At 46.3% G+C, this 24088-nt stretch overlaps 2 protein-coding genes across 6 annotated transcripts; both read right to left on the bottom strand.

Annotated features, from left to right (window-relative positions):
* Positions 1-122: 122 nt before the first annotated feature.
* Positions 123-10004, bottom strand: ERICH6 (glutamate rich 6). 5 transcript variants are annotated; one of them, XM_084529413.1, is made up of 12 exons: positions 9341-10004; positions 8868-8983; positions 6586-6632; positions 6360-6476; positions 5411-5512; positions 5175-5332; positions 4104-4171; positions 3139-3300; positions 2911-2992; positions 1955-2107; positions 958-1189; positions 123-707 (listed from the first exon to the last, which is right to left on the bottom strand). In XM_084529413.1, the coding sequence occupies exons 1-12, from the start codon at positions 9739-9741 to the stop codon at positions 444-446; spliced, it is 1902 nt and encodes a 633-aa protein (XP_084385539.1). In that variant the 5' UTR covers positions 9742-10004; the 3' UTR covers positions 123-443. The 5 variants fall into 5 exon arrangements, with proteins under 5 accessions (XP_084385539.1, XP_084385540.1, XP_084385541.1 ...); XM_084529414.1 differs by having other exon boundaries at positions 9330-9551; XM_084529415.1 differs by having other exon boundaries at positions 9418-9528.
* Positions 10005-11917: 1913 nt separating this feature from the next.
* On the bottom strand, positions 11918-22027 carry SIAH2 (siah E3 ubiquitin protein ligase 2). The gene is made up of 2 exons (XM_084529418.1): positions 21430-22027; positions 11918-13414 (listed from the first exon to the last, which is right to left on the bottom strand). Exons 1-2 carry the CDS (start codon positions 21853-21855, stop codon positions 12857-12859), a joined length of 984 nt encoding a protein of 327 aa, XP_084385544.1. The 5' UTR covers positions 21856-22027; the 3' UTR covers positions 11918-12856.
* Between the last annotated feature and the right edge of the window lie 2061 nt (positions 22028-24088).

Raw genomic sequence — 24088 nt, 5'->3', positions numbered from 1 at the left:
ACGCTGTGCCTTAACTGTGCTCTGATTGTTTTCCTCTTTGTGCCAAATTTATGGGCTGAAATGGCTGCTCAGCCTGGGCCGGTTTCTTTGGGGAGATGGAAAAAAGACACTCAGGAGCGATGCACCAACATCAAGCATGGATTTATTGTACCCTGGGCAAAGCCCCTCTTCAAGCCTGACAGACAAGATGTATTTCACCCTGAGCTCACACCAAAATGTGAACTGGTGCTTCTTGCACCTCAGCCTCACGCTGAGCACCTGTCAGGTGGGAGGGCCACAGGCGAGTGGCTGTGCAGAAGGGCTGCAGGCTGTCCTTGGCTCCACACCACAGCGGGGAAAAGCTGCAGGTGGAACCTTGCTGAGCACACAGGTGCCACAGCTTCAGGGGCATCTCTGTCTTTTCCCAGGCTTGGCTCATTTTGCCTTCACATCACACACGCTGGTCAGACCTGAGCATTTAGTATTGCCCTAACCGAGCTGCGCAGCTCTTCACTTAGGTTAGAAGTTGTGCAAAGGTGTAAGATCTTTAAAGTCTGTGTCATAAGGTATGCTGGAGGCTTGATTTTGTCCCACTGCTCATTGGATGGAAAGCTTAAGCATCCGCGCAGTTTATCGAAGAGCCGCAGGATCCTCACCCTGAGGGCCAGCAGCAGGAGGTCGTCTTCACTCAGCAGGGTGGGTGGACATGGCCGGCTGGCAGGGCTGACCTGGCAGGAGTGGAGGCGAGCGGTGTCAGCAGAGCCGTGGCCACGTGCTGGCACCGAGGAATGGGGCTTGGGGTGAGGCCTCTCGCCGGGAGAGAGACCTGCAGAGCTGGGTGACCCTGGGGCTGCAGGGCAAGGCAGGGGGCACCCACCGTGGGGTGAGTGTGATCGGTGGGCAGGAGCTTCCCCGGCTGCCCCACTCCTGCTGCGGGGAGCAGCTGCGTGTAGAGCTGCCCGCACACTTGAGAAATACCTGCACTTTGGTTCCCACGTTGAATTTTGCTTGTTGTCCCATGGCGAGGAAGGAAACAGTGATCTTGTCCTGGCCCACAATCCTGACCCCCACGTGCTGGTTCAGGGAGATGAAGATGGGTCTGAGAGGGACGCAGGGTCCTGATGATGTTAAGCTGTTTGGCCACGTCCACCTTCTCACCCTGCTGCCTGCCTTGTCCAAATACTGCCCTCCCTGAACATTCATGTTTATCCTAAAAGAGAGGAAAATCCACAACAAGGTGGTGCATCCTGCTCTTCCACTGCCCATATCCCTGACAAACCCACAGGGACAGGATCTCAAGTCAGTGCTCTGCAAGCCAAGGCACAGCCAGTTTACGGTTTAAACCCCCACAAACACAATGGGGAACAGCCCTTCTTTTCAGGGAGGTTCCCAGCACAAGGCCACAAGCTTGGCACCGCAATGGGAGTGGTGCTCAGCTGCTTCTGGGGTACTCAGCCCTTGGAAACTACCCAGCTGCAGCCAGGATATAAAAATAAAAGCATAAAAATGAGAGGCCAGTAGCACACTGAGTCCTTTCTCCTCCTTACCTGTTTGCAAAAACAAAACAAACAACAAACAAACAACAAAAAAATTCACTACCAGTTTCAGAGTTTTGCACTTCTACACTACTGTGGGCAAATATTTCTCTGTTGTGGGGAGAGGAAACGGGTAGGTTTAATCTTAATTTTGTCTGGAACACCTCTGAGCCAAGGCTTCCTCCCTTCATAGGAAGAATTTCCACGGAACAAGGGGATGCTGCATCAACTTGGCACGCACTGCTGTGTCTCTGAAAGACTGCTTTTTCCCAATGGCATTAACGAGTCTGTAAAACACACTTGCTCTCCCTACAGATCATATCTCCTCTGTGCTGTATCTGCCTTTTAATTTCTGAGTGCTGCTAAAAATACATTTTATGACCTTTGAAATATAAAATGTGCAGTGGACAGAAAAGATGCTATGATTGACACAAACGTACCATACAGATCCGTGTGGGTAATAACAAGTACTTCTGCCATTGGACTTAAATAGTGCTTGTATTTCGGCGTTATTGTGCTTGTCTTCCTGTACTATGCAAATAAACCATTTTCTTTCTCGTATAACAATGACTGCCAGATTTCCAGATGGATAGCTATTGTCAGATAAGGTGTTCACAATGCCTTTGTTTGTGTTTGATCTGCTTTTACATACTAAATATTTCAGAGCACTACTTTAAAGTATAGAAGTTGCTGTATTACCTGGATTATTGTGTTAAAGGCAGAATGGTGGTGTGCAGCCAGTGCTACTTGGGAAAGGGCCAAAGTTTGTTTTTCTACATTAGTTTTCTGTACACTGACAAAATAAGTGGTCAGAGTACACTTTTTTGTTGTTTTTTAACCAATAACCCGGGCAGAATTGCTTAGAAGCCTTAATGACACATTTGTGGAGCCTGTAACAAGTATTATTGAAAGTACAAGCCTTGCAACGTGAAACGACCAACTTAACATGAACGAAGACAGAGGAAGCAGGGGCAGGTCTCACAGAGCTTAAAAAAAAAAAAAAAAAAAAAAAAAAAAAGGGAACAACCAGGGGAAAAAATGGCCTGAACATCTGAACAGCAGGTGTTTTTTGTCTCATTGGGGCTGGCAGCAAGGCCTTCCCCCATGGGACCACAGCTTGGGAGCGGGTGTGAACACCAAGCTGGCGTGTTTAAGCTGGGTATTAAACACACAAGTGCCATTCCTTCATCAGAGTTACTGGCTGATCTGAAAATATTTTACACCAAGGGCAATTTAAGCTGTTTCACTACTGTTTTGTTTTGTTTGTTTGTTTGTTTGTTTGTTTGACAGTGGAAGTGGTGGGCCAGGTTATTCTGTGATGAAGCAGTCTAGAACACACGTAACATTACATTTCCAGCCCTGGACTAGTGCTGGCAGGTAAGTCCTGTAAGGATACAATATCTGCCCTGTTCCATCTGGAAGCATGGTAAGAAATTTTCCTCCATGTTTGTAGTATTTTTCCAACAGTTCATTCTTCACTACCTAAGATTGGAAAAGAACCAATAAAATGAATGACAGACAACCTGCACACAGCTGCCCCATTAAAGGCACCAGTGCAGGGCTCCAGTTGCTCTGCAGTGTGGGTGCAGTCCCGCTGCAGCTCGTCCCATCAAGCAGCAGCTACTTGCCCTTCCGCCCACAATGGTGAAGTCACAGCAGGTGATGCTGTAGGAGATGGGCTCCTCTTTGAGCTTTTCTGCTCTTTCACCAGGTACCAGTGTCCAGCCTGTTGGAGATGGTGGCTCCTGAGAAAGCAGGTAAGAAATCATGCTAGGTTGTCTTGAACCTAAAGGGAAAGGGAAAGGTTTGTGTGCGTCAGGTAGGGCTGGTACCTCTGATGTCAGGGCTGCCTGATGTCTCTGCAGGGAGACAGTAATTTGGTGGAATGCAAATCTCTGTCTGAAACGCTCCATCCTGCGAGTGTCTTGGGGTGCTTTTTATCTAACGAGGATTGTCCTTGCTGTTCAGCTACTTCAGAGTCCAGTTTTCTATATATATATGTGTGTAAGTAATGACATTTTTCAGAAAGCACTTGTGGCTCTGTGCTCTAAAGGACTGAGAATAAGCAACCCTAGATGATAGAGCATACCTTATTGTCTTGACATATTCTGTGGAAAATACACCCATATTTGAAACCCAATTTACCTGTTCTTAGTCAAAAGGGCTTTGTTGTTACTCACTAGATCCCAAAAGCTGCTTAGTCACCTGTAGTCTGAGCTGGGAGTTCAGAGTGCTCACTTCATTAGCTAAAACCTTCCTACCTTCCAAGGGGTTGGCTTTACAAGCCTATAGCTCTCTAATGTCAATTTCTGTGTATCTCTGTGGAAATGTCCAGGTAGAAGCACTGAAAGTCATAGTAAGGTAGGTCCTCTCTGTGCAACGGCCATGTAACTGTTCTTGCTTTTTTCGTGTGAGAGATTAAATTAGATGAAGCTATATCAAATAATGGGATTGCACACTGGACAATGAACTAGCATGTCACTGCATAAATCTTCCTATTCAATTAGAGACCATTAGAGATTAGCAATTCCACTAAATTCGTTGTTGTGAGAAATAGATAAATAAATGCGTAGATAAATGTAAACTCACATTCGGCTACAGTTGTTGTCTCAGCTGCCAGCAAAGCTAACTGTCTGGCCATTTGTCTCTCCTGCTGCCTGGAAAATGAAAGCGTTCATGGCACACACTTCATATACTCTGTTTTAAATGCTAGCAGTGCTAGATATTGTTGCAGTAGGAATGCAAGTTTTTGTATTTGTTTTTCTCTCCACTACTAAAAATGCAAATAACTATTGGAAACAATGGCATATTATCAGTCTAACATTATCTCAGCAAAGATAAATTTCTCCCATACAGAGATTTTGGTGAATGAACTCTGTGATTGCAATGGTATCAACTCTACTGATAGCAAAGCTTAACGTGTTAATGAATTTTATATGAGGATTTTTAAGTATAAGGAGTTCTGTCTGCTAGATGAACAAGACAAGTGATGTACAAGAATATTTTCACTATTTTTTTCTTGCTTAGCTTCTTATAAACTTGACTATGCCTAACAATGGCTTTGGTTTGTGTTCTGTGTATAATATGAGGTAGTCACACCATCAGGCTGCAGAGGATCTTTAAGGAAACTAGCAGTTTACTTCCAGGTGTGCTGCATTACTTTTCTTTAAGCCTATGCCTTATGCTTAGCAGGAGGCCATAAGCTTATACAGATATCTAAAGAATGCAGCAGAAGTCAAACTCAGAGTTCTTAAGGCTTCTGCAAATTGTAATCCAGATGCGTGTCACAGTTTATGCAGCAAAATAGGGAAATAAAAATTCAAGCATTGTTTTGGCACATGGGGCAAAAGTGAGAACCAAATATTGTCCCTGCCATAGCTGCAGTTACATTTTGGGCCCTACCTGTGTCTGGGTATGTTGTACCTATTATGAACAGAAAGCACATGCTTTGCCACCCTCTCATAAAATTAGTAAAAGAAAAGCCAAGAGGGTCTAGACAGAACACATGTATAAGCACTTGTTGCCTGATTTTTTTTTTCTCTCTTTTCATTCCCACTTGTTGTAGTTTTATTTTCTTGCCACTTCTTTTCCCTCCAGAGTAGCCTGTTGTTTGTTATACAAAAGCAATCCTCAGCACTCTCCACAGTCGCTTTATGGTACCTCTGGTACGCTCTCTCCTTTGACAGGCGTCTTTCAGCTTCGGTGCCATGGGACTCATGGGGATCGATATCAATGGGAACATTCCAAGCACTTTCGCGATTCTTTGTCTCCTTTACAATGAACTCATAGAGGTCTCGATTCTGCTCGCAGCAGAACTTCTGGAAGGCAGAAGAGCAGTGTCACTACAGCAGGCCTTTTCACAGTAAACATCGGCTGATCCTTTCCCACCAGCTTACTGATTCATAATCCTGTGACCGTGGGCAAGTGTCTTCAAAGGAAGGAAATGGCTTCAGCACGCTACCACAGAACTCACACTTTGGAGTGCAGTCCTCCTCTACCTAAAGTGGAGGTATGGATGACAGAAGTATAGCATCAGCACACAAATCCTTGTTTTATATTGGAGAAATAAGGCTTTGCTTGGAATGCAACGTTTTAAAGCACGTGTGTAAGAACAGTTAAAACGTATCTGTGTCTGTGATATCTTGGAACAATTTAAATCAGGCCATTAAGTTCAGGAAACTACTGAAAAGAAAAGCTGATCTGTAGTAATTAAAAATCTTGCTACTGCTCAAAGAAATGGAATTAATGTAGTGTTTGAGACACATCCATCCCAAAGAGAGAGAAAGCTCTGGAGCATGCAGAATGCTGCACTTGAGTACTCTGCTGCATTAACCCTTTCAAATACACTGCTTGTGGTTTTGCAGAGAAAAAGCTTCCTGACTGCAGCTCTGTTAATCCTAGAAGAATCTGTGTCATTTCATTAGGAATCACCAGCAGACTTGTCAAATATGTTCAGCTTTTTTAATCGGCTAGATGCAAGTCATAGCTGCTGCACTGATGCACTTTAAGGTTGGTGCTAGATATTTTGAAAGACTAATCAGTTTTTTGAAAACATGTTTTGAAACTGACGTATAGTGCATGGAGCTGCCAAGAGCACCTGCTAAATCCACTGTTTAACACCTCTGCTCACAGAGGCAGCACACCTGAGCTCAGCACTCCTCAGAGAGACAGCAGTTGTCCCCAGCAGTAAGGGGTGAAGGGGTACTTGCTATGGCTGTTTGGCAACCATACTTTCTTTACTATATCATGCGTTTAGCACTTCTGATTCAAATATTTTTCTGACCATATACTTTTTAAACACTTGGCTTCTCTGGAGCATGGTTTCTGGAACTGCTACTGACCCACCTCGACCTGCACGCTGTCCCATGATGATTCAGGTCTGTAGGCCAGAATAGTTGGCAGGCCAACAGAGGGGAGCGTGTGTAGCGACTGCTTGAACAGCTTCACAAAATCTTCTTTGAACTTGAAGAAGAAAAAGAAATAGCAGTATGGAGTCATATCTTTGTTCAAAGGTAAAAACACAAAGCATAAAATACATGTATAAAAAATACAGAACTTGGTGAGTACTTACCTCCAAGTTGCACAAAATATCTAAACTGCTGAACTTGTCTGGCAGGGCTGCAAGTGATAGCAATAATGAGAATTATTGAACAGCATTGCTGTGTTCCCAGGAAAAAGATCTCCTAGATTCTCCCATATCTCCTCTCTTCTGGCATGTCACCCTTTTCTCACCAGCTACATCAGTGGCCTGAGACCTCCTCAATGCACACCTTCCTACAACTTCAGAAAGGCTGCCCGGGAGCTGAGGGTGACCCTTCCTAAATGCCACAAGGACCTGAAATGGGCTTGACCTTAAAAGCAGTCCTACTGAAGTCGTGGAGATGGCTTATTGCTTACAGTCAATGACTTGTAGCACTCATCTAATATTGCATTGCACTCTAAAACATTTCCGGTCTCTCTGGTTCTGAGAAGCATGAGTCAGAGAGGCAATGGTTTTTTCTCATCTCCAAGTACAGCCCATGCTGTGTAAGTGCAAGGAAGAGAGTTTTGGCCTCTGAGGTGACAGGAAAAATCTCTTATGACTGTGTCTCTGTCACTGTCCTCAGCAGCCCCACATTCACTCCAGGCAGGTGGTGTTACCAACACCCAGCTGCCCCAGGTGTTCATCTTACTGCTGCTCCATGTGCATCACCTGCTGTTTTAATACTGATGCGGTCAGTGTGTGAGCTGCCATTGCTTTCTGTCCAGGCATACTAAGCAGTTTCCTTGTTCTTTTAATCAAGAATTTCAGTTCCCTTTGCTGCCACACAATTTGTCTTGTCCATTTAAGTAAGCTCATTCTGCTTTCCAGAAAATGTTCAGCCAGATAAAGAAGTCCTGGGTAGGCTGAAATACCAAATGCCTTTCTAAGTCCTTCTCTTCTGAAAATATGACAAAATCCAAGTGTGTAGTTGGAAAGGACAGGGTAAGAATCACAGCAGTCTCAGGTCAATTCTCAGGCCTGCAATGGAAGCTGCTGCTTGGCAGCGTGTCTGGACATGAATGCACTAGTTTAGAAAGCAATGTTACAGGAGTCGCTTATACTTTTAGAAGACTGAATGATGTGGCTGATGGGTTGCTTGATTTTTTTTTTTTTTTTTTTTAAATTGCAGTTCAAAGATATATGTAGTTATCATCCTCTGCAATCATGCTGTGTCACAGAGTGTAACCACCCACAACCCCCACCCAAGAAGTGACTTCAGGAGGGCAAAACGCAGCAGCAGCACTGTGCAGCCTGGGCATAGCCCTGCGCGTGCTGCAGTACTGAGGGCTTGCCACGAAGCCCAGTACCTGGCTACAATGCTGGGGGACGTTCCCCCTCCTTGACCTGCCTTCTATATCACCTCTATCTGCTACTGCTATATTCCTACACAGGTAGATGATTTACCGCTGGCACAAGTTTGGTTTTTTTCTGTACTTTAACCATGACAGTGACAGTCATCCTGCGAAGATGTGAACCTCCACCTAAAGTAAAAAGTCTGTAACGCTTTTCCCCTGCAAAGATGTTTGCAGTGACTTTCCAAACATTCGCCAAGGGTTAGCAGAGAGCATTCTTGGTCTGTTGTAGGCTCTGCACGCCCCCTTTCTATTGGGATGGATCTGAACACAGCTTTCCCCACTACGTCTATGTGGGATGCTGTGTTTTACGACCCAGGTTGCTATTCCTGCTCCTGGAGGCACAGATGTCCCCCTGCAGAGGAGGACTGGATGCCATCCTGCACAATGTTCTCTAGCTGATCCTGCTCAGCAGGGTTTGGACTACATGATCTTCAGAGGTCCCTCCCAACCTCATCCATTCTGTGACTGCCTGGCATTGAAAATGAGGCACAAAGGATGCTTGATGGGGTGCCCAAAAGGGATAGTTTTAGTTTCTGCCTAATCTTAACATATTGCCTGCTAAAGTACAACCTGCTTCACCCAGTAAGTGAAGGGGCTGGCTCCTGAGTCACATGTATGGATGACTCAGCTGAGCAAGAGGAGAAAAAAGGTTGATGTATTTTCAGCTGTCCTTAGAGGCTTTGAAGTACCTCTCAAAAGAATACAATAAGCTATTCCTGCCATCTGCTGAGCACTTCCACACCCACTGGCTGGTGCAGCATTCCTGCACATGCTGCGGGGGCCCAGAGGTTCATCTGGAAGCAGTTCTGCAGCGGATCGTGAGGGGACTGCTGGGGCTGCCCCTGGGCTAGTGCTGGTGTGCAGGAAGATCTTGGGGAAATGGCAGGGTGCCTACAGCAGGCATTTGGGCACCAGGCAGCCTGTGTGAAAGAATGCAGGTGAACAACCTGCTTTTTGAGCAAAGCTGTTTCTTACGTGATTTTTTGTAGGCATGTTCATAAAGCCAGCTAGCTTCTGTTTGCACGGACACTGAAATTCCTGGAGGCTTCTGCACAGTGGTGGGGTTGGCAATACTTGACGTTTCCATCTCCCTTAATTTAAGACAGAAACCTGTGTATTAGTCCTATGCAATGACTTCAAAGCAGTTGCCTTTGAAGAATAAACTAATAAATAAAACTTCTCCAAATGTATGTAACCAGAAATTAGAACGGTTTAGACATAGGAAGTGGGGCTTCTCCCTGGCTTTTCTGTTGTGGCCAAGGACACCTCGTGCCTGGTCTAAAGGCCACGGATGTGCCCCAAGTTAGGCTGTGGAAGGCTGGCACATGGCCTCACGGTGCCCGCGACCCCGCTCTCCCGCAGTGCCTGGGATGCCCTGCCTGGGCTTTCGCTGCCCTGGCGTCCCCCAGCCGCCTCACCACCGCTGCCCCGTCTCGCCTGGGTGTCACCAAGTGCCCAGCTCGGTGTCTGCTCGTGTCACAGCACTGGTGTCGCTCATCTCAGAGCTCCCCACGGATGACGATACCGGCTTCCTTTGTGTGCCCCTCACGCGAGCAGGGCTGCGGGGCTGGCCCTCAGCCAGCAGCGTGGGGTGAGGCTGACCCTGTGCTGAGCCGCTTGGCCCCGGCCATGGCGGCCTCTGGTCTCTGTGCGGTCTCCGTGGTGACGCGGCGGGCGCAGGCGCTGCTGGGCTGCCCTGCCTGAGGCCCTGTGCCCTGGGGCCGGTGCCAGCAGCGTGAGGCGAGCCCCGCAGGGAGCGGTGCCTGCAGCCACCGCTGCCGCCCTGGGGCTGTGGTGTGGTGTGGCCATCTGGCGTGAAGGCAGACTGCGGCTGTGGGGGCCTGGGCATGGTGGGGCTGCGGCCGCCTGCCTGAGGGGAGCTGGATCAGGGCTCACAGAACTTGGTGCTGCTGGGGTGGGTGCTCAGCTGCGCTGGGGTGCTGTGTGGGTGGCACAGCTCTGTGCCGTGTTTGCTACGGGCCATCTGCCATGGGCGGCGTTAGACCCAGGCTTGGGTTTCAACTCACAGCAGCGTGGATGTGCTCTGCTGTCAGGACGTGGTGTCTGCAGCTGTGGTGGCCTCACAAGCACCCGCGTTACCCAGGATGATTGAGGTACTCACTTTTAAAAATGGAGAGTGTGTTGGCAGTGGCACAGCCACAGCGTGGAAGCGCTTAGGCAGTGCCACACTTGTGGTGAACTCAGTGGTTCCTGCAAGACCTTGCATTTTTCCATTTGTTTAAAGTGGAAATGCTTTTAGGGAAAATAATCAACAATATGTTGTATCAACTCAACAGGAATAAAATAAAAAATCCAAGGTACAGCTCCTGATGCCTCGTATCACCCTGTCACAAGCTGCAGTCAGGTGGTGTTGGCATGGCCGTGCCACTACGCCTGCTGGTGCTGCCACGATGCAGGACATGCTGGCGCTGCCATGCTGCAGGGCCTGCAGGCTGCGGGCAGAGCTCTCCCCCAGCTGGTGGCACTGGCCCTGCGGTGGTCCCACAGCTGCTGGTCACCTCGGGTGGTGTTTTCCCAAGGTGCATTTCTGTCTGTTTCAGTCAGATTGCTTTGTTTGTGGTCAGGAGTTTTGTTAATAAAACCAGGCTGACTTCTGTGATGTTTGTGAGTATTCCGAGAAACTTCCATAACTGATGTGCTGCTGCTTTCCTTGGCAATGTGCTCCTGTCCTGCCAGCCTCTCCTGCCCCAACCTCGGACATCGCCCTCAGGAGGTTGTGCCAGCTCCTCTGCACCCAGTTGTGTAAGAGAGGAAACAATTTCATCAGGTGTTGGAACCAATGTCACATGTTCATTCACTGATCTAAAGGGGAAACACAAGGCTTATTGGCAGTGCACGCTGAGGTATATTCCTTATTCTAAACTCAGTTGTAAGAAAGATACTGGGTGGTGTTTCTTTTTCTTTTTTCCCTTCTGTAACATGTAACAAACTGTATCTGTTTCTTCACAAGAACTGAATGGTGTAGGAAACAATGGTGAAATTGTGTTAAATTATCTACTGGGGGTTACTAGCAACATTGGACTAACTAATTTAATTTCATGAATCCTGCTACAGTCAAAGACTTGCTTCAGTTTTGTTTTACACAAAAAGCTCTTAAGCCCCAACTGTCAGTAAGAAAAATTGTCTTCCACTATAAATGTTACTGAGATACGAGAAAATGAATTAAATTCTTAGGAACACTTGCTTAACAAGTCCTGCTAAATGCACAGGTGTTAACTCTTGTGAAAGCCAGAGCTTGACTTTGATCCCGCGTGAGCAGGAGTAAATTAGTACATTTGACTGATGCTGCTGGAGTTCTGCCAGCACAGTGTAAATGAGATCAAATGGAGGATCTTTACAGGAACTGAATACAAAAAGATTACAGTAATTCCTCGTGTTTTTTTTTTTTTTTTTTCTTTTTTTCTTTTTTTTTTTTTCTTTTCCATGATCACTTCCAAATTCTCAAGGACAGAACAAGCTTCCCCACTCTGAAGCTTTTCTTGTAATTCTCTTGTGCTTTCCTATGGACTGCTGCCAAATGCTGTGTGCTATTTGTATAGGACTTTGTGTCATAACTCCAGAAATCTCTTCCCTGATAGCATATAGTTAGGACTATTTTTCTTCCCCATGTATTATTTTACATTTATTCACACCAAGCTTCATCTGTCACTTATCATGTAGTTTTCCACTATCATGGGGCTTACTACCTCCTGAGTAATTCAGCAGGATGTGTAATCTCACAACATATTGCCTCTTCCAACTGGAATCTTAATACTCTGCAAAGTCACACACAGAACTAGTATTTTTCTTGATTCAGACAGAAGGCTTCTGGTAGCAGAGGGGGATTCGCAGGCAGATTCTGCTCCAGTGGCACGCTGAGATTTCAGTTTGCATGAGTCAGGCTAGGAATCAAATCCTGCAGCCCCTGAGCGGCTGGAGGAAGAGCTCAGCGTGTTCAGCGAGGCAGGGGATACCGAGGGACCTGGAAGCAATAGCCGCTACCACACATGTGCATTGGTGCAGTGTAGTTTTTGCAAAATATTTATTACAAAATAAAAGTAAATATGGCAACAAAACTTAAATAGCAAATGACATGACACTGGCCATAAAGCTCTTGCTATATTATTCTAGTCAGTCTTTTACAATAATCAAGTATGTCTCCAAGGGAAGCTGCATGTAGACAGCTTGAATATATTTCTATATTATTGGCTCTAGCTGTTTGAGATGTATTAAGTTGTGTGTCTCCTGCTTTCACCAGTATCCAGCTGTGAGCAGCTGTGCCTTGTGCTGGGCTCCCTGATCTCCCTAAAATGGACCAGAGCAGGCAATTTGCATGCTCTATAAAACCTGCTATGCTTCAGCCATCCTCACTCCCCCTTTTTTTTGAAAACACAGCAAATAATCTATGCCCGTCCCTTTTTAATAAGGTAGCAGGAAATGGAGTAGCAACACTGAAGTACCTATTGATCTACTTTGAGCCACATCTCTTGGGAGGTCTGTGAGAAGTTGCTTGGATTTCTTTATTTTCCCGCTTACTGAAAACTCTCAAAAGTCACCAGTGGGAGTAAGTCTGTTTTCAGACAGACTTACAGCCTAAATGCTGAAAGGCTTTCAGGTGCATTCCAAACAGGAATGCAGTCCTTCAAGTCTTTTAAGTCATACGTCTAATGGAAGCACTCTTTAAATAAAATATAATTACATTTAAAAAGGTGTCCGTGTGGGGGGAAATCTTCCTAAGGCACCCAAGAATTTAAAAAAACTTTTCTTGCTTATATTACTTACAGGACACTTTTGTTCCTCTTCTCTCCAAACTTAAAAATGCTGGCTAGTTAGGAACCTTAACATACACAAAGACATAGCTGAATATCATTTAAAAAAAAAAAAAACAGAACAAAAAGAAAATTCTTGGTAAATGTAAAGCACTATGTCAGACAGCCAAGGGTTTCACTAACTACACAAATATATCACGGACAACACGTAGAAATGGTCACATTAATTCCAAGGTTTCCATTGTCAGCGAAAAGGTGTGCTATAGCTGTGTCGAAAACTAGGCAGTCACTGTTGAGTATGGCAGCAGACACCCCGTCGTGGATGGAGCGGGGCGTTGCCTCCCAGGTCAGCCGGCGGCGGTTGCCGTTCAGCTCCAGTCTGTATGCAAAGTTCTCCGCTTGCTTACGGGTGCCGATGAGCAGCACGATAGCGAAAAACTGCTGATGACCTTCGTACTTCTCTTGTTTCTCCAGCACCAGCATGAAGTGGTGACCAAAGCATGACTGCATCATGACCCAGTCAACAGCACCTGGAAGGTTAATGTCTGTGGCAAGAAAAACGATGTCTTCTCCCTGAAGGGTGGTAATGCTTTTGTGGGCATGCATAAGGTGGGACATCACGGCTTCCAGAGATCCCTGCCATTTACAGGAGGCTCCAGGACACGGGCAGGAGTAGGGACGATACTCACATATGTCTTCGTGTTCTGGCTTTTCTGTGTGATGTAGTGTCAGAGAGCAGCCTGTCGTTGCGTACTGGAAAAAGACCAAATACAAGGCATCAGGAAACATGCCCAGCATAACTGTTCATTGCTCCCACCTGTGATCAACTAGAACTCTTGTTTTCATTGCAAATTTTATATTAGATACTTTTATTTAGCTCTGAACTTAGAGCTGAGCTTATTTTTTTTTCCCTCTTAGAAATAGGTTATTCCTGTACTTTGTTGTTTGTTTTTAATGCAAGCACTTAGATAAAATGGATTACAAGGTTGAGTTGTAAATAGATGTGCTGATGTAGTTAGATCTGATCAGCTGAAGTGGTCCTGGTATGAATTTTTCTTTTCTTTAAAATTAAAAAATGATGCTAGTTTGGGCAAACAGCTACTAGAGTGGTGTATTTTTAATAAATACACCTAATTACCATCACAGAGCAAATGCATTTCCATTAAACTAAAATGCAGAATCCCAAGAGTTTTAACACTGGAACAGTTTCAACATTGCAGTTGTGAGGAGTGGGAAGACAGATGATGATTTTTTCACTGAGCGTGAGGCGGGTGCACAAATAAGCACCATGTGACTTCTCTTAATGTCACTGGGCACCTCCTGAAGGTTAATCTGCTTTAAACAAACAGGGATGCTTTTCCTTTTTCTACAGTGAGTTCAGTGGTCTACACTGACTACATTGCTTCCTCATTACCTCTAGAGAGAAAAAAAAAAATCCTTCCTGTTCTTTCCAAGGGCATAGCTGCCCCAGCCTGTAGAGAGCTGTGGTGTTATCTACAACACTGCTAGCACTATCGCAAAGGTTATAGCTTGTGTGCATGGCTGCTTACAGATGCTACAACACTTCCTTGAGGACAGACATTCTTCTTTGAGACTAAATGTGAGGACCACATCTTTGCCATCCTAAACAGCACGTCTGAAGTGCCAGAAGGCTGGCTGAAAAAAAACCACAAGTCTGTATAGACTTTTGTTTTAAAAAGTCAGCAAAGGAAACTCCAACATTTAAATGCTTATTTTTGGATTAATACAAGTGGAAGAAGTTTAAGCTCAAAGGGTTACATGCCTGAGATGCAAAAAGCCAGAATCCTCTTCAGCTCTGGCAAATCACCCATGCTGCAACACAGTGCTAGAAGTACTAGGACAGAAACTATAGCTTGGGCTTCTGTAGGAGCTTGTTTTATAAGCCATAATATGGTAATGTGGGCCTTCATTTACTGTGCCTGCCCCTGCTGCTTAATCCTCTGCTAAAGGATTTATTCGCACATGTGAGCAGGAGATGCAGGAGGGCAGAGGTGTGCTGCAGTGCAATGGGACTGTCCTCCTGCCAAAGAGAGAAGCCCCATCAGGCAAACACGCGGATCCCGTGCCAGCTGCGTCATCACTGTACATTTCTTCTGTTTTCTCCCCACGTTCATATCCCTGTTGACGCTTCAATTGCACTGCACTGTGTTGCAGAGCTGCTCTGATTAACAAAAACCTAAGTAAGAATATATAGCTGCTGGTTGGGCAAAACCAGACGTCTACATAGACCAACATCCTGCCTCAAAAAGTGACCAGTGGTGAACATAGCAAGAGCATGAAGTAAACACTGGTGTTTTTTTCCATCACTGTGTGACATACCTCCTTTTGTTTGTTCCTGAACACAGTGCTGCTGGTGACATTTGGCGAGCCCTACTGACAATGGGAGATTGTGAACAGAATTACAGAATGGTTTCATTTGGAAGAGACCCTTAAAGATCATCTAGGAACAGAGAAAACTTGCCGTCCTCATGCTGCTTGGCAAACATCATTGGTATTCACTGTACCCCTCATTCACACTGAAAAGTCTTTAAGTCTTTCCCTGTGTACAGGTTATACAATACCTTTGATCTACTTGCACCTTCTACCTTTTCCACTTCTACTATGACCTTGATGAGACAGGAACCAGGGCTGCATGTGGTATTAGCGCACATGTGCCACTAATGCCTGGGTTGATGTGACTGTTTTATGCTTTTTTGTTGTCTTTCTCTCCATTTCTAGTATTCCAGTTTTTAGAAGTATTATGTACTTGTTTTCACAGTATTTTATTTAGCACCATATTTGCTTTCCTAAGAGGAAACAGCTCAGAAGTCATCATGACATATATAACTTAGCATTCCATATTTTTGCCATATATGTCACTTCAGAGGTGTTGGCCTGGGCTTCACTTTGACAAGATATCTGAGTGTCTTAAAGCATTCTGAAAACATTGTCTAAGCTTGAAAGTGCTCAGCAGGGACAGGCCAGTATTGCTGACCTCATAAATGCAGGCAGGCAGGGACACGGGATTAAAGTAACTTGTCTGGAGCCACGAGGGAAATGAGTAGCAGAGCTGGGAATAGACTGCCAAGTCCAAATCCCTATCCTGCTCCAGCCAGCAGACTATCCCTGCAGTATACAAGTAGCTTGAGATACAAATTATGCTTCCAGGAAAGAAAAAGCCTGCCTGCTCCTGTATGTATGTAGAACAGCAGTGTTCAGGGACAGAACAAGGATTTACACCCCCTTGTGCTTTTCCCTCCTGTGTTTTGTAGAATATCCATCCCTGCTTTTAAGATCCTTCCATCCTTTTAAAGCTTTCATTCAAGCTCAGTGACAGACGCTCAGCCCCATCTAGCAGTGATGTGAGATCTGCTGGAGACACACAGCGGGGTCCAGCCCCCAAACCAGTGAGCCTCTGTGCTTCCCAGAGTCTTATGTGTGTGAGAGAGAACGTTTGGGCTGCCAGTGGCTGCCTGGTAGAGTGCCTCGAGAAACTCCGCTGCGCTGGCAGTGCTGGGCGTTCTGCTACAGCTCACCTGGGAAAGGGCCAGTGAGCGCTGTGCCATTAAATACAGAGTGCACAGGCCCTATACATGTGTAAATAGGGTAACATAGGCAGACCTCCATGCGCAAGGGATCTCTGATCAATTAAAGACATTAAACAGTAAATATTAAGCAAAATAAGCATGCATTTTTATCAGAAAGAAAAGCAAAAGACCACTTTATTAGAGTTTATTGTGTCTTAGAAATATGTACGATCTTGTTTTAGTTTGTTGAAAATCTTAAAAATGACTTTTTTAAATTAAGAAAATTGCTGAAGAGGCCGTACAGTAGGCATTAGATAACATACAGAAGTTTGCATACAATACTAACATGAATATGCTATTTGTCTGCAAGTGGTTTGCGTACGTAGGAAGCCTGTCATTCTTGCCCTTGAAGTGATGGTGTACCAGAAGTGGTCTAAGGACATACAGCACCTCTGCCTACCTCCTACCACGTGTCTGAAGAAAATCTGAGGGAGTGATCAGTCTGATATATGTAAGTTTATTTATCTTTATATAGCTTTTCAGTTTATATACAGCCTTACCTCACCTTCCAGTTTTAAAATCCAGAATGGTACTATTGGCTGTGAGGTGCAGGAAGGCTTTCAATTTATTGCTGCAAAGTGGAGCCTAAGAGTACAATAAAATGAATTTACTGGATTCCTTTTTCTTCAAAGGATCAGAACCATCTGAAAACTCAGAAATATGGCAATACCTCTACTTAGAGATGGCTGTATTAAAGGATCTTAGAAGACCTTCTTTATGTGAGGTACCTCTGTCCTAGCTCCCAAGATGCAGCCACCACTCCTAGGAAAGCTAGAAAGAATGATGTTTCACTCCCCCAAAGAATCAAGCCCTACGTACATACATTTTTTTCATGTATTTTATAACTAGAAAAGCCAATTTATTTGTTATACATAAAACATCTTGAAGTTGAATTAATCACACCGCTGAGAACTCACTGATGTACCTATCCATGAGGGGTCGCCCCCCCCCCATTATACATTGCTAAATGCAGTTCCACAGACCTGCCCAACAGGGCTGCCATCTGTGTGTGAACAAACACTGATTTTGCTATTGGATATGCTTGCCTTGCTGTTGAAGGTAAATTCTACCATAAAATGGAACACAAACAGGAACTGCCTAGAGTTTTACAGAGCACAGATCAGGAGCAGCCATCTCCATGTCATTTCCATGGCCACTGCCAAGGTAACTCAGGCATGAACAGCTCTGTTTGTCAGGTCCCATTACAAAAGGCTAGCAAAACACAGCAGCACGCAGACCTCTGCTACTACACGTGGTTATATGAGGACTGTAGTTCTGGAGATAACAATTAAGAACACTTACAGCTCTACTTGCTTTCTAGTATACATTGGATTAAGTGGTTAAATATAAAAATGCCTCTCCTATGCTATATTGCTCAGTTAGCCAGGTCACAATTCCAGCTTTTAGCAGCTAACAATCACAATATATCTCACAAGATTGCTGTAAAAGTGGCTTTTGATGTCTGTTCATGAAGCCTTGAAATCACAAGATTTATTTCATAGCCGGTTTTGCACAAAAAATCTCAATGTCGCAGAACCTATTTACAAAGTAAGTCAGCTTCATGACTAAAGAGCACCTTTACATTATTCCACTTGCACTTTTTTAAAAGATGAGGAAAAAATACTTTAATATTCATTAATTAGGTGTTTGTGTGTGATTATGATTGTACTTAATTTTCTGTATTTTGCTTTGGACACTAAAAGCTGTATTTTCAGTAACTTTACTGTGATTTTAAGATTTAAATCTCCCACAGGTTTTTTTTTTGTTTTTTTTGTTTTTTTTTCCAGAAGCCATGTAAATTTGGGAACTACATTATCTATATTTCTTTCTTAAATCATTTATGAACCCTCAAAGTGGCTGCAGACACAGGCAGCACCAAATCCCCATTTTCTGTCAGTGCTATCATGTCTCAGCCCTACTTATTTCTGGTACCACTCACAGAGTTATTTCTAGAACTACACAGAACTATTCTGGAAAGACAACTGCTTTTAGTTGTTCTTCCGTGTCTTCTGGGGCTCAGGTTTTTTTTCCTTTTTTTTTTTTTTTTTTAATTCTACTTAAAAAAGATTCCCCTAACTTTGTTAAAAATCCTGGTGCTGAAGCAGCGCCGCTGCCTGCCAGCTGCAGCACGAGGTGAGGCGGTCCTCGCCCCGCCGCTGGGTGCTGCTGCGCCACGAGCCCTGCTGGGCGATGCTCAGCTCCGCAGTGGGTGCTTGTGGCTTTGCAAGCACTGATGTGAGAATTAGTCTTGACAGTCTCCTTGCTGTTTCTGGGTCTAAGAAAGAACAGTGAAAACTATTAACATATGCTAATTTAATTTCACTGCTCTTGGGAAAAGTGAAAGCAGCAGAACAGGAATTACTCATGGTAGAAAAAAATCCACATAAAAGAGAGGGTGTGAGAAGGTAAGTGAAGCAGAGCCCTATTCACCTCTGCCTCCACAGGGCACTTCGGGGTGCCCAGACAACTGGGGGCAGAGAGACCTTGAACGGATACTGGTGAGTACGAAGGAAGCATGCCCCTGCCTGGGGCAGGAACGGGACGCTGGCCGGGACGCCAGGCGGGCACGCTGCCCATCGTACGCTCTGTGCGGCCTGAGCTACACAACTCACCTGTGCCAGAGGCACGCGTGCGGTCACGGCAGCGTGGCCAGGGGCTGCCAGAGACATCCAGAGCCTGCCTGCAGAGCTTGCCCAGCTCCTCTGCGCTGGGCCCCAGAGCCGCATGGACACGCTGCCATCCCCGCACCGCTCCAGAGCCCCCGCCGTGTGCTGCGGCTCCCAGATGGGCTCTGGCCTCCTGCTGGCATAATGCCTCACAGCAAAGCATACTGACTGCTGCCCCTTCAACTCTCAAATCCTCACACCTCTGCATAAGCCCACGAGCACCGTACCAAGAACCCAAACATCCCCAAGCCAACACTAACCCAGCACAGTCAGTCCAGCGCACCTTGGTGGGAGATTCTAGCACAGAGCCCAGCCTGGGATCATTTCAGAGACCACCAAAACACTGCTGGCTCAGTCTCCTCAGTCCCAGTCCCGTAACCAAAAAGCTGAGCTATCTGATGCCCTGGGCTTCCTGAAGGCACTGCAAACCTCCAGCCTCACTTGCATCCCTCCTGTCTGCAAGCTGCTGCTTTGAAGAGCATGACGTTAACCACAGAACTAACACTTGGAAGAACTTTTGGAAATACTGCTTTCTTAATTGGTTTACATGTGCTGGTCTTTTTATTACTATTTACATTTAGAGAATGCCCATCTGCAGAAGTGCTTATAGCTGATGTACCTGAACCAAACCTTGACTGACAGTTGGGTCAATTCTTGGGTTAGGGGAAGGCTCTTTTTTTCTTTTCTTTTTTTGAAACGTACTTATCTTTATTGGTTTCTATTCCCTTACCCATGGAGAAAGAAAACCTAAAGGCGTGAACAAGCCAATCCCATCAATTAAGGGCTTTAGAAACCTGTTACCAATGGAGTAACTTAAAGTCTGACAGGCAAACTTAGGAATGCCTCATCCTCTTCAAGGGAAGAGTCTGCAGGCTTGTTCTTCTTTTTCCCATACTTTGTTTAACTGTATCATGTGGGGAAGAGCAGGTGTCCTGCCGGGTTGTTCCGCTGCTGGGCAAATTTGCATGCTGCACATATCAGTGTTGCGTTTCAATGCAAAAAACAACGGTAAGGATTCTGGTCAGAGGAGCTGTTCCAATGTTGATGCATCAGTTTCACTAAGGATGACTAGAGAATACCAGTTGTCACAGATCAGACTGACGAGATGCTTCAGAAAATGAAAACTAGGCCAGTATTTGTCCTAGTGAAAGAGAAAAAAAAGCAAAACAAAACCCAACAACACAGAAACACCCTGACAGAAACATCCTGACTGTTCTTATTCCCTGAGGCTCAGAGCCAGCCACTGCTGGGCACCTGACATGCTGCCCTTCCAGCAGCGCTTACCCGAGAGAGGGCCCGTGCAGCAGCACTACGTGCCATCTGCTCCTGCTCCACGAGGCTGCCTCCCACGCAGGAGCCATGCGGTAAAACAGCCCCACGCTGCCAGCAGCTCAGTGCGGTGCCCGCAGCCATCCCGCTCTGCCTTGTGGCCCAGCCAGCTCTCAGACAGGTGCTCTCTCACCACCGCCTGCGCTTGCAGAGCTGCTGGAATTAACACAGATGATTCACTCCGGAGGTGCCATTATTCCCGTTGCATCGTTAATGACTCCTGGCTCCTGCGGGCCGGCTAGAGAAAGGCTGTTTAGGGCCTGGCTTTGGCAGGCACCTGCGATGCACGGCTGCTCTGCGGGCAGCTCCCACCAGAAACCTCAGGACACGGCTCCACCAGTCCTGCTTGGCTGCTGCTCCTCACTTTGCCTCTGGCAGCTCCCTATTTCAGATCTTCCTTCTCATATTCCATGTCAGCGATGGCTTCAGCAGTTCCTGTGTCTGTCCCACCATCTCTCCAGCCTGTGGTTTTAAAGTGCTTTTGCTACTGCGGAGCCTAAGCGTTGAGGGACTCCAGGAAGATGTAAAAAGGGCCCACTCAGCACTGCCCACACCCTGATAAATGTGCACTAGGAAGGATATGAACTTTAGAGCAGTTCACCTTGTTCTTTTAAACAGAACACTTACTTGAAAAAAAAAAAAAAAAGACTTAAATGTTTAATCTGAATACTTGAAATAGTACTGAGACAGAATGGACTTCAAAAAAAAAAATAAATTCAGGCATCATTACTGAACTGACAGCTTATCAGACCCTGTCCTTCCGAAGGAGGATTGCAAAGAACTAATGGGAGGGTTGGGAACAGGATTCCTGCCACCTCCATGAAACTCACTCTCTCTCAACTAAGCATCGCCATAGGTTAAAACATCTGGAAAACAAAAAAAACTTCTAGTCTTAGAAAGTACTGATTATGCCAGACACTAGGACAAAGTTTAGACCAGGATTTACAGCGAAAGGTTCATTACAGGTTTGTTTCCAAAGGCTGGCGGTTCTGCCATCACGCCGTGTCACTTTAGAAACCTGCAGAAGCACCGAGCAGGCCAGCGGAGGCCCACACGCGCTTCCTTTGCTGTTCTGGGGGCAGCGCCGGGCTGCGGGCACGTGCGGGACCCCGGCCCCGGCCCCGACCCCGACCCCGGCCCCGGCCCCCGACGCGGCGGCCCGGGGCAGGTCCCGCCCGCCCCTTACCTTGCAGGGGAAGAGCACGGCCGAGGCCACCTTCTCCATGGCCAGGTTCCTGATGCTGGGGGTCAGGGAGCCCCGGCAGGTGGGGCAGAGGCTCAGCTTCTGCCGGCATTGGTTGCAGACCAGGTGCCCGGCCTGGCACTGCAGGATGGGCGGCAGCACATAGTCGAAGCACACGGGGCACTCGAAGAGCGACGTCAGCTCGTGGTGCTGCGGGGACACCGGCCCGCCGGCCCCCGACAGCACGGCGGCGGGCACGGCCGAGGAGCCGCCGCCGGACGCCGCGATGGTGGCGGCGGCGGCGGGAGCGGCGGCGGCCGGGGACGGGGCGTGCGGCTGCTGCTGCTGCTGCTGCGGCGCCGGCTGCTGCTGCTGCTGCTTGCCGCAGGGCTTGCTAGCGCCGGGCCCGGCGGAGGACGGGCGGCTCATCGCGCCCCGCGCCCAGCACCATCGGGCCGCGGCCGCCCGGGAGCCCGCCGCGCCCGGCCCCAACGCGGCGCTGACGCAAGAGGCGGCGGCGGCTGCGCGAGGCCTCCCCCGCGGCCGCTCCGAGCATGCTCCGGGACGGGGCTGCCCCGCGCCGCGCGGCACGGAACGGAGCGGGACGGGACGGAGCCGGGGCCGGCGGTGGGTGCAGGGCCCCGCGGCTGGCAGCTCAGCAGGGCCGGGGGCGCAGCACGGCCGCCAGCCCGTGAGCACGGGGCGTGTGCCGCCAGACGGCCCGGAACGCCAGGGCGGGCAGCGCAGACGGCATTGCTCGGGGAAACGGAGGCGTGGGTGTGAGCACGGGGGGCACGGGGCGCAGGCTGCTGCGCTGCTCCAGGAGAGGCTCGTATGGAAAACGTGAAAAAGAACAATAAAGGATATTTTACTTTAAAGTGTTCCTTACAATGAGTTACTTCCTTCTGCAGCACTGTTTTAGGTGTGAGGATCAGATGGGAAAATAAGTTGGGCTGTTTTAATTCCCCAGACAAAGAAGTTTGAAAATAAAATGCGATATTATAAACATCCTGCGTCTTAGAAACCTTGGAGGAGTGAAGACAGTCTTAGGACAGAAATCTTCCAAGGTCCTTTTTGTTTTACAGCAAGACCAAAGAAAAAAATGAACGTTTTCTTGTAGATGGCGGAGCTGTAGGTAAAGGTGCGTATTTTGTGTAAGTCTGATAGTCATCGGCCTCCTGTGATTTCACGGCTCTCCTTGCTCTGGGATTAGATGCAGTCCTGAACTCATACAAAACACTGTTTCAGTGCTCCTGAGCAGCACAACCCATCTGGGTGACCGTGAGCACCGAAATACAAGGTTACTTACCCAGTCAGCAAAACGTTCAAATTACATGCATTAGTTTTGCAAGAGTTCGCCTTGTGACTTGACTCTTCATGTCCTTAAATGAGCAATACTTTCTTCTGAGATACCCACAGCAAGCATTATTAACACTTCCCTAAAATGGTGTTATTATCAAAGTTCCTCTAGCATGTACAACTGCATGACTCATTCTTGACTCTCAGCCTTGTGAAAATTTTAATGAAGGCGCTATCTGTTCTCAACTTTCATTAAAAAGAAGGTGCCTTATTATCAGAAGTCTGGTTTTTTGTTTTTTTTTTTTTTTTTTTTTTTTGTTCTCTTGTTTGTGAAGTACTGTTAAACCTTGCAAGATGACACAGCGCAAGATACAAAAAAAAAAAGAGAAATCCTTTACTATGTAGTTCAGGTGATAAAGTTTTGTTGTTGTTTGGTTGTTTTTTGGCATCTTGGAATAAAATTACACTTAGGATCTTCACCAATGAATCAACAAACTGGTTCTGATTAAAACTGAGTTCACAGCTGAAAGCCGTACTCTTGATAGTTAACTGCTGGGAGGGGAGGGAAAATTGAATAGATTCAGGCATAGTACAGTTGAAATGCTTTATTTTCAAACCTTGTACCATTTTCTCTTGAAGTTATATGACTGAAAAAGGCAATAGTTGATAAGGTTTCAGTAACTTTCCCTGTATCTTCAGAAATTTTGCCAGAGGTGTGTAAGTGTTTCTTTTGAAGTTAGAGAATTGAGGTTAATAGGTTCTGAGATTCTAGTCTTCATCCTGGTGTGCTGAGTCCTTTTCTGACCACCCTCCCACCCCCCAAAAACAACAATAACAACAAAACACACAAAAACAAACACAAAAACAAAACACAAGCTCCCCATCCCCCCAAAACAAGCAAGCAAACAAACAAAAAACACATCAAAACAACACCCAACCAAGAAAACAAACAAAAGGGGAAAAACGCCTGACCAGGATTGACTGAAATCAGTAGTTTATGAAAGGAAGCAGTAGTAGCATGTATATACATGTATATATATACACACTTACCCTGTCCAGACTGGAACAAACCTGTGTGAGGATGTAAATAACCACGAAGGTGCGCGTGGGATGGGTGGAAGTCCCCAGAAGAGTGGTTCTGTGCTTGTGTTGCCTTTCTGTTTGAAGTGGAAAATCTCACGCGTGCGTTTTTGATGACTGATACCCAGTGTGTCAACCATCTTCTGGTAATCTTTCAGTAAGTTTCCCATGGTACCTGATTTTCTATTTTTTTTTTTTTTTTAAGTTTTATCTTTACTTACGTTTTCTTGTTTTCTCCTGAATTATTGATGCCTGTTCACATGTAAGGACCTTTTTTCCACCG

This window comes from Aythya ferina (assembly GCF_964211825.1).
Source record: "Aythya ferina genome assembly, chromosome: 9".
Taxonomy (NCBI): Eukaryota; Metazoa; Chordata; class Aves; order Anseriformes; family Anatidae; genus Aythya; species Aythya ferina.
Note: the sequence above shows the minus strand (reverse complement) of the source record. Positions and strands in the feature narration are given on the sequence as shown.

Excerpts from the sequence above, each read along its gene's own strand:
- SIAH2 (XM_084529418.1), bottom strand. The coding sequence starts at position 21,855 with ATGAGCCGCCCGTCCTCCGCCGGGCCCGGCGCTAGCAAGCCCTGCGGC. Across the intron at positions 13,415-21,429 it reads CCGTGCTCTTCCCCTGCAAG|TACGCAACGACAGGCTGCTC; the intron begins GTAAGGGGCGGG and ends GTCTTTTTCCAG.
- ERICH6 (XM_084529413.1), bottom strand. The coding sequence starts at position 9,741 with ATGCCCAGGCCCCCACAGCCGCAGTCTGCCTTCACGCCAGATGGCCAC. Across the intron at positions 2,993-3,138 it reads CATTGTGGGCGGAAGGGCAA|TGAAGAATGAACTGTTGGAA; the intron begins GTAGCTGCTGCT and ends AATCTTAGGTAG. Across the intron at positions 1,190-1,954 it reads TACCCACACGGATCTGTATG|GATAAACATGAATGTTCAGG; the intron begins GTACGTTTGTGT and ends CCTCTCTTTTAG.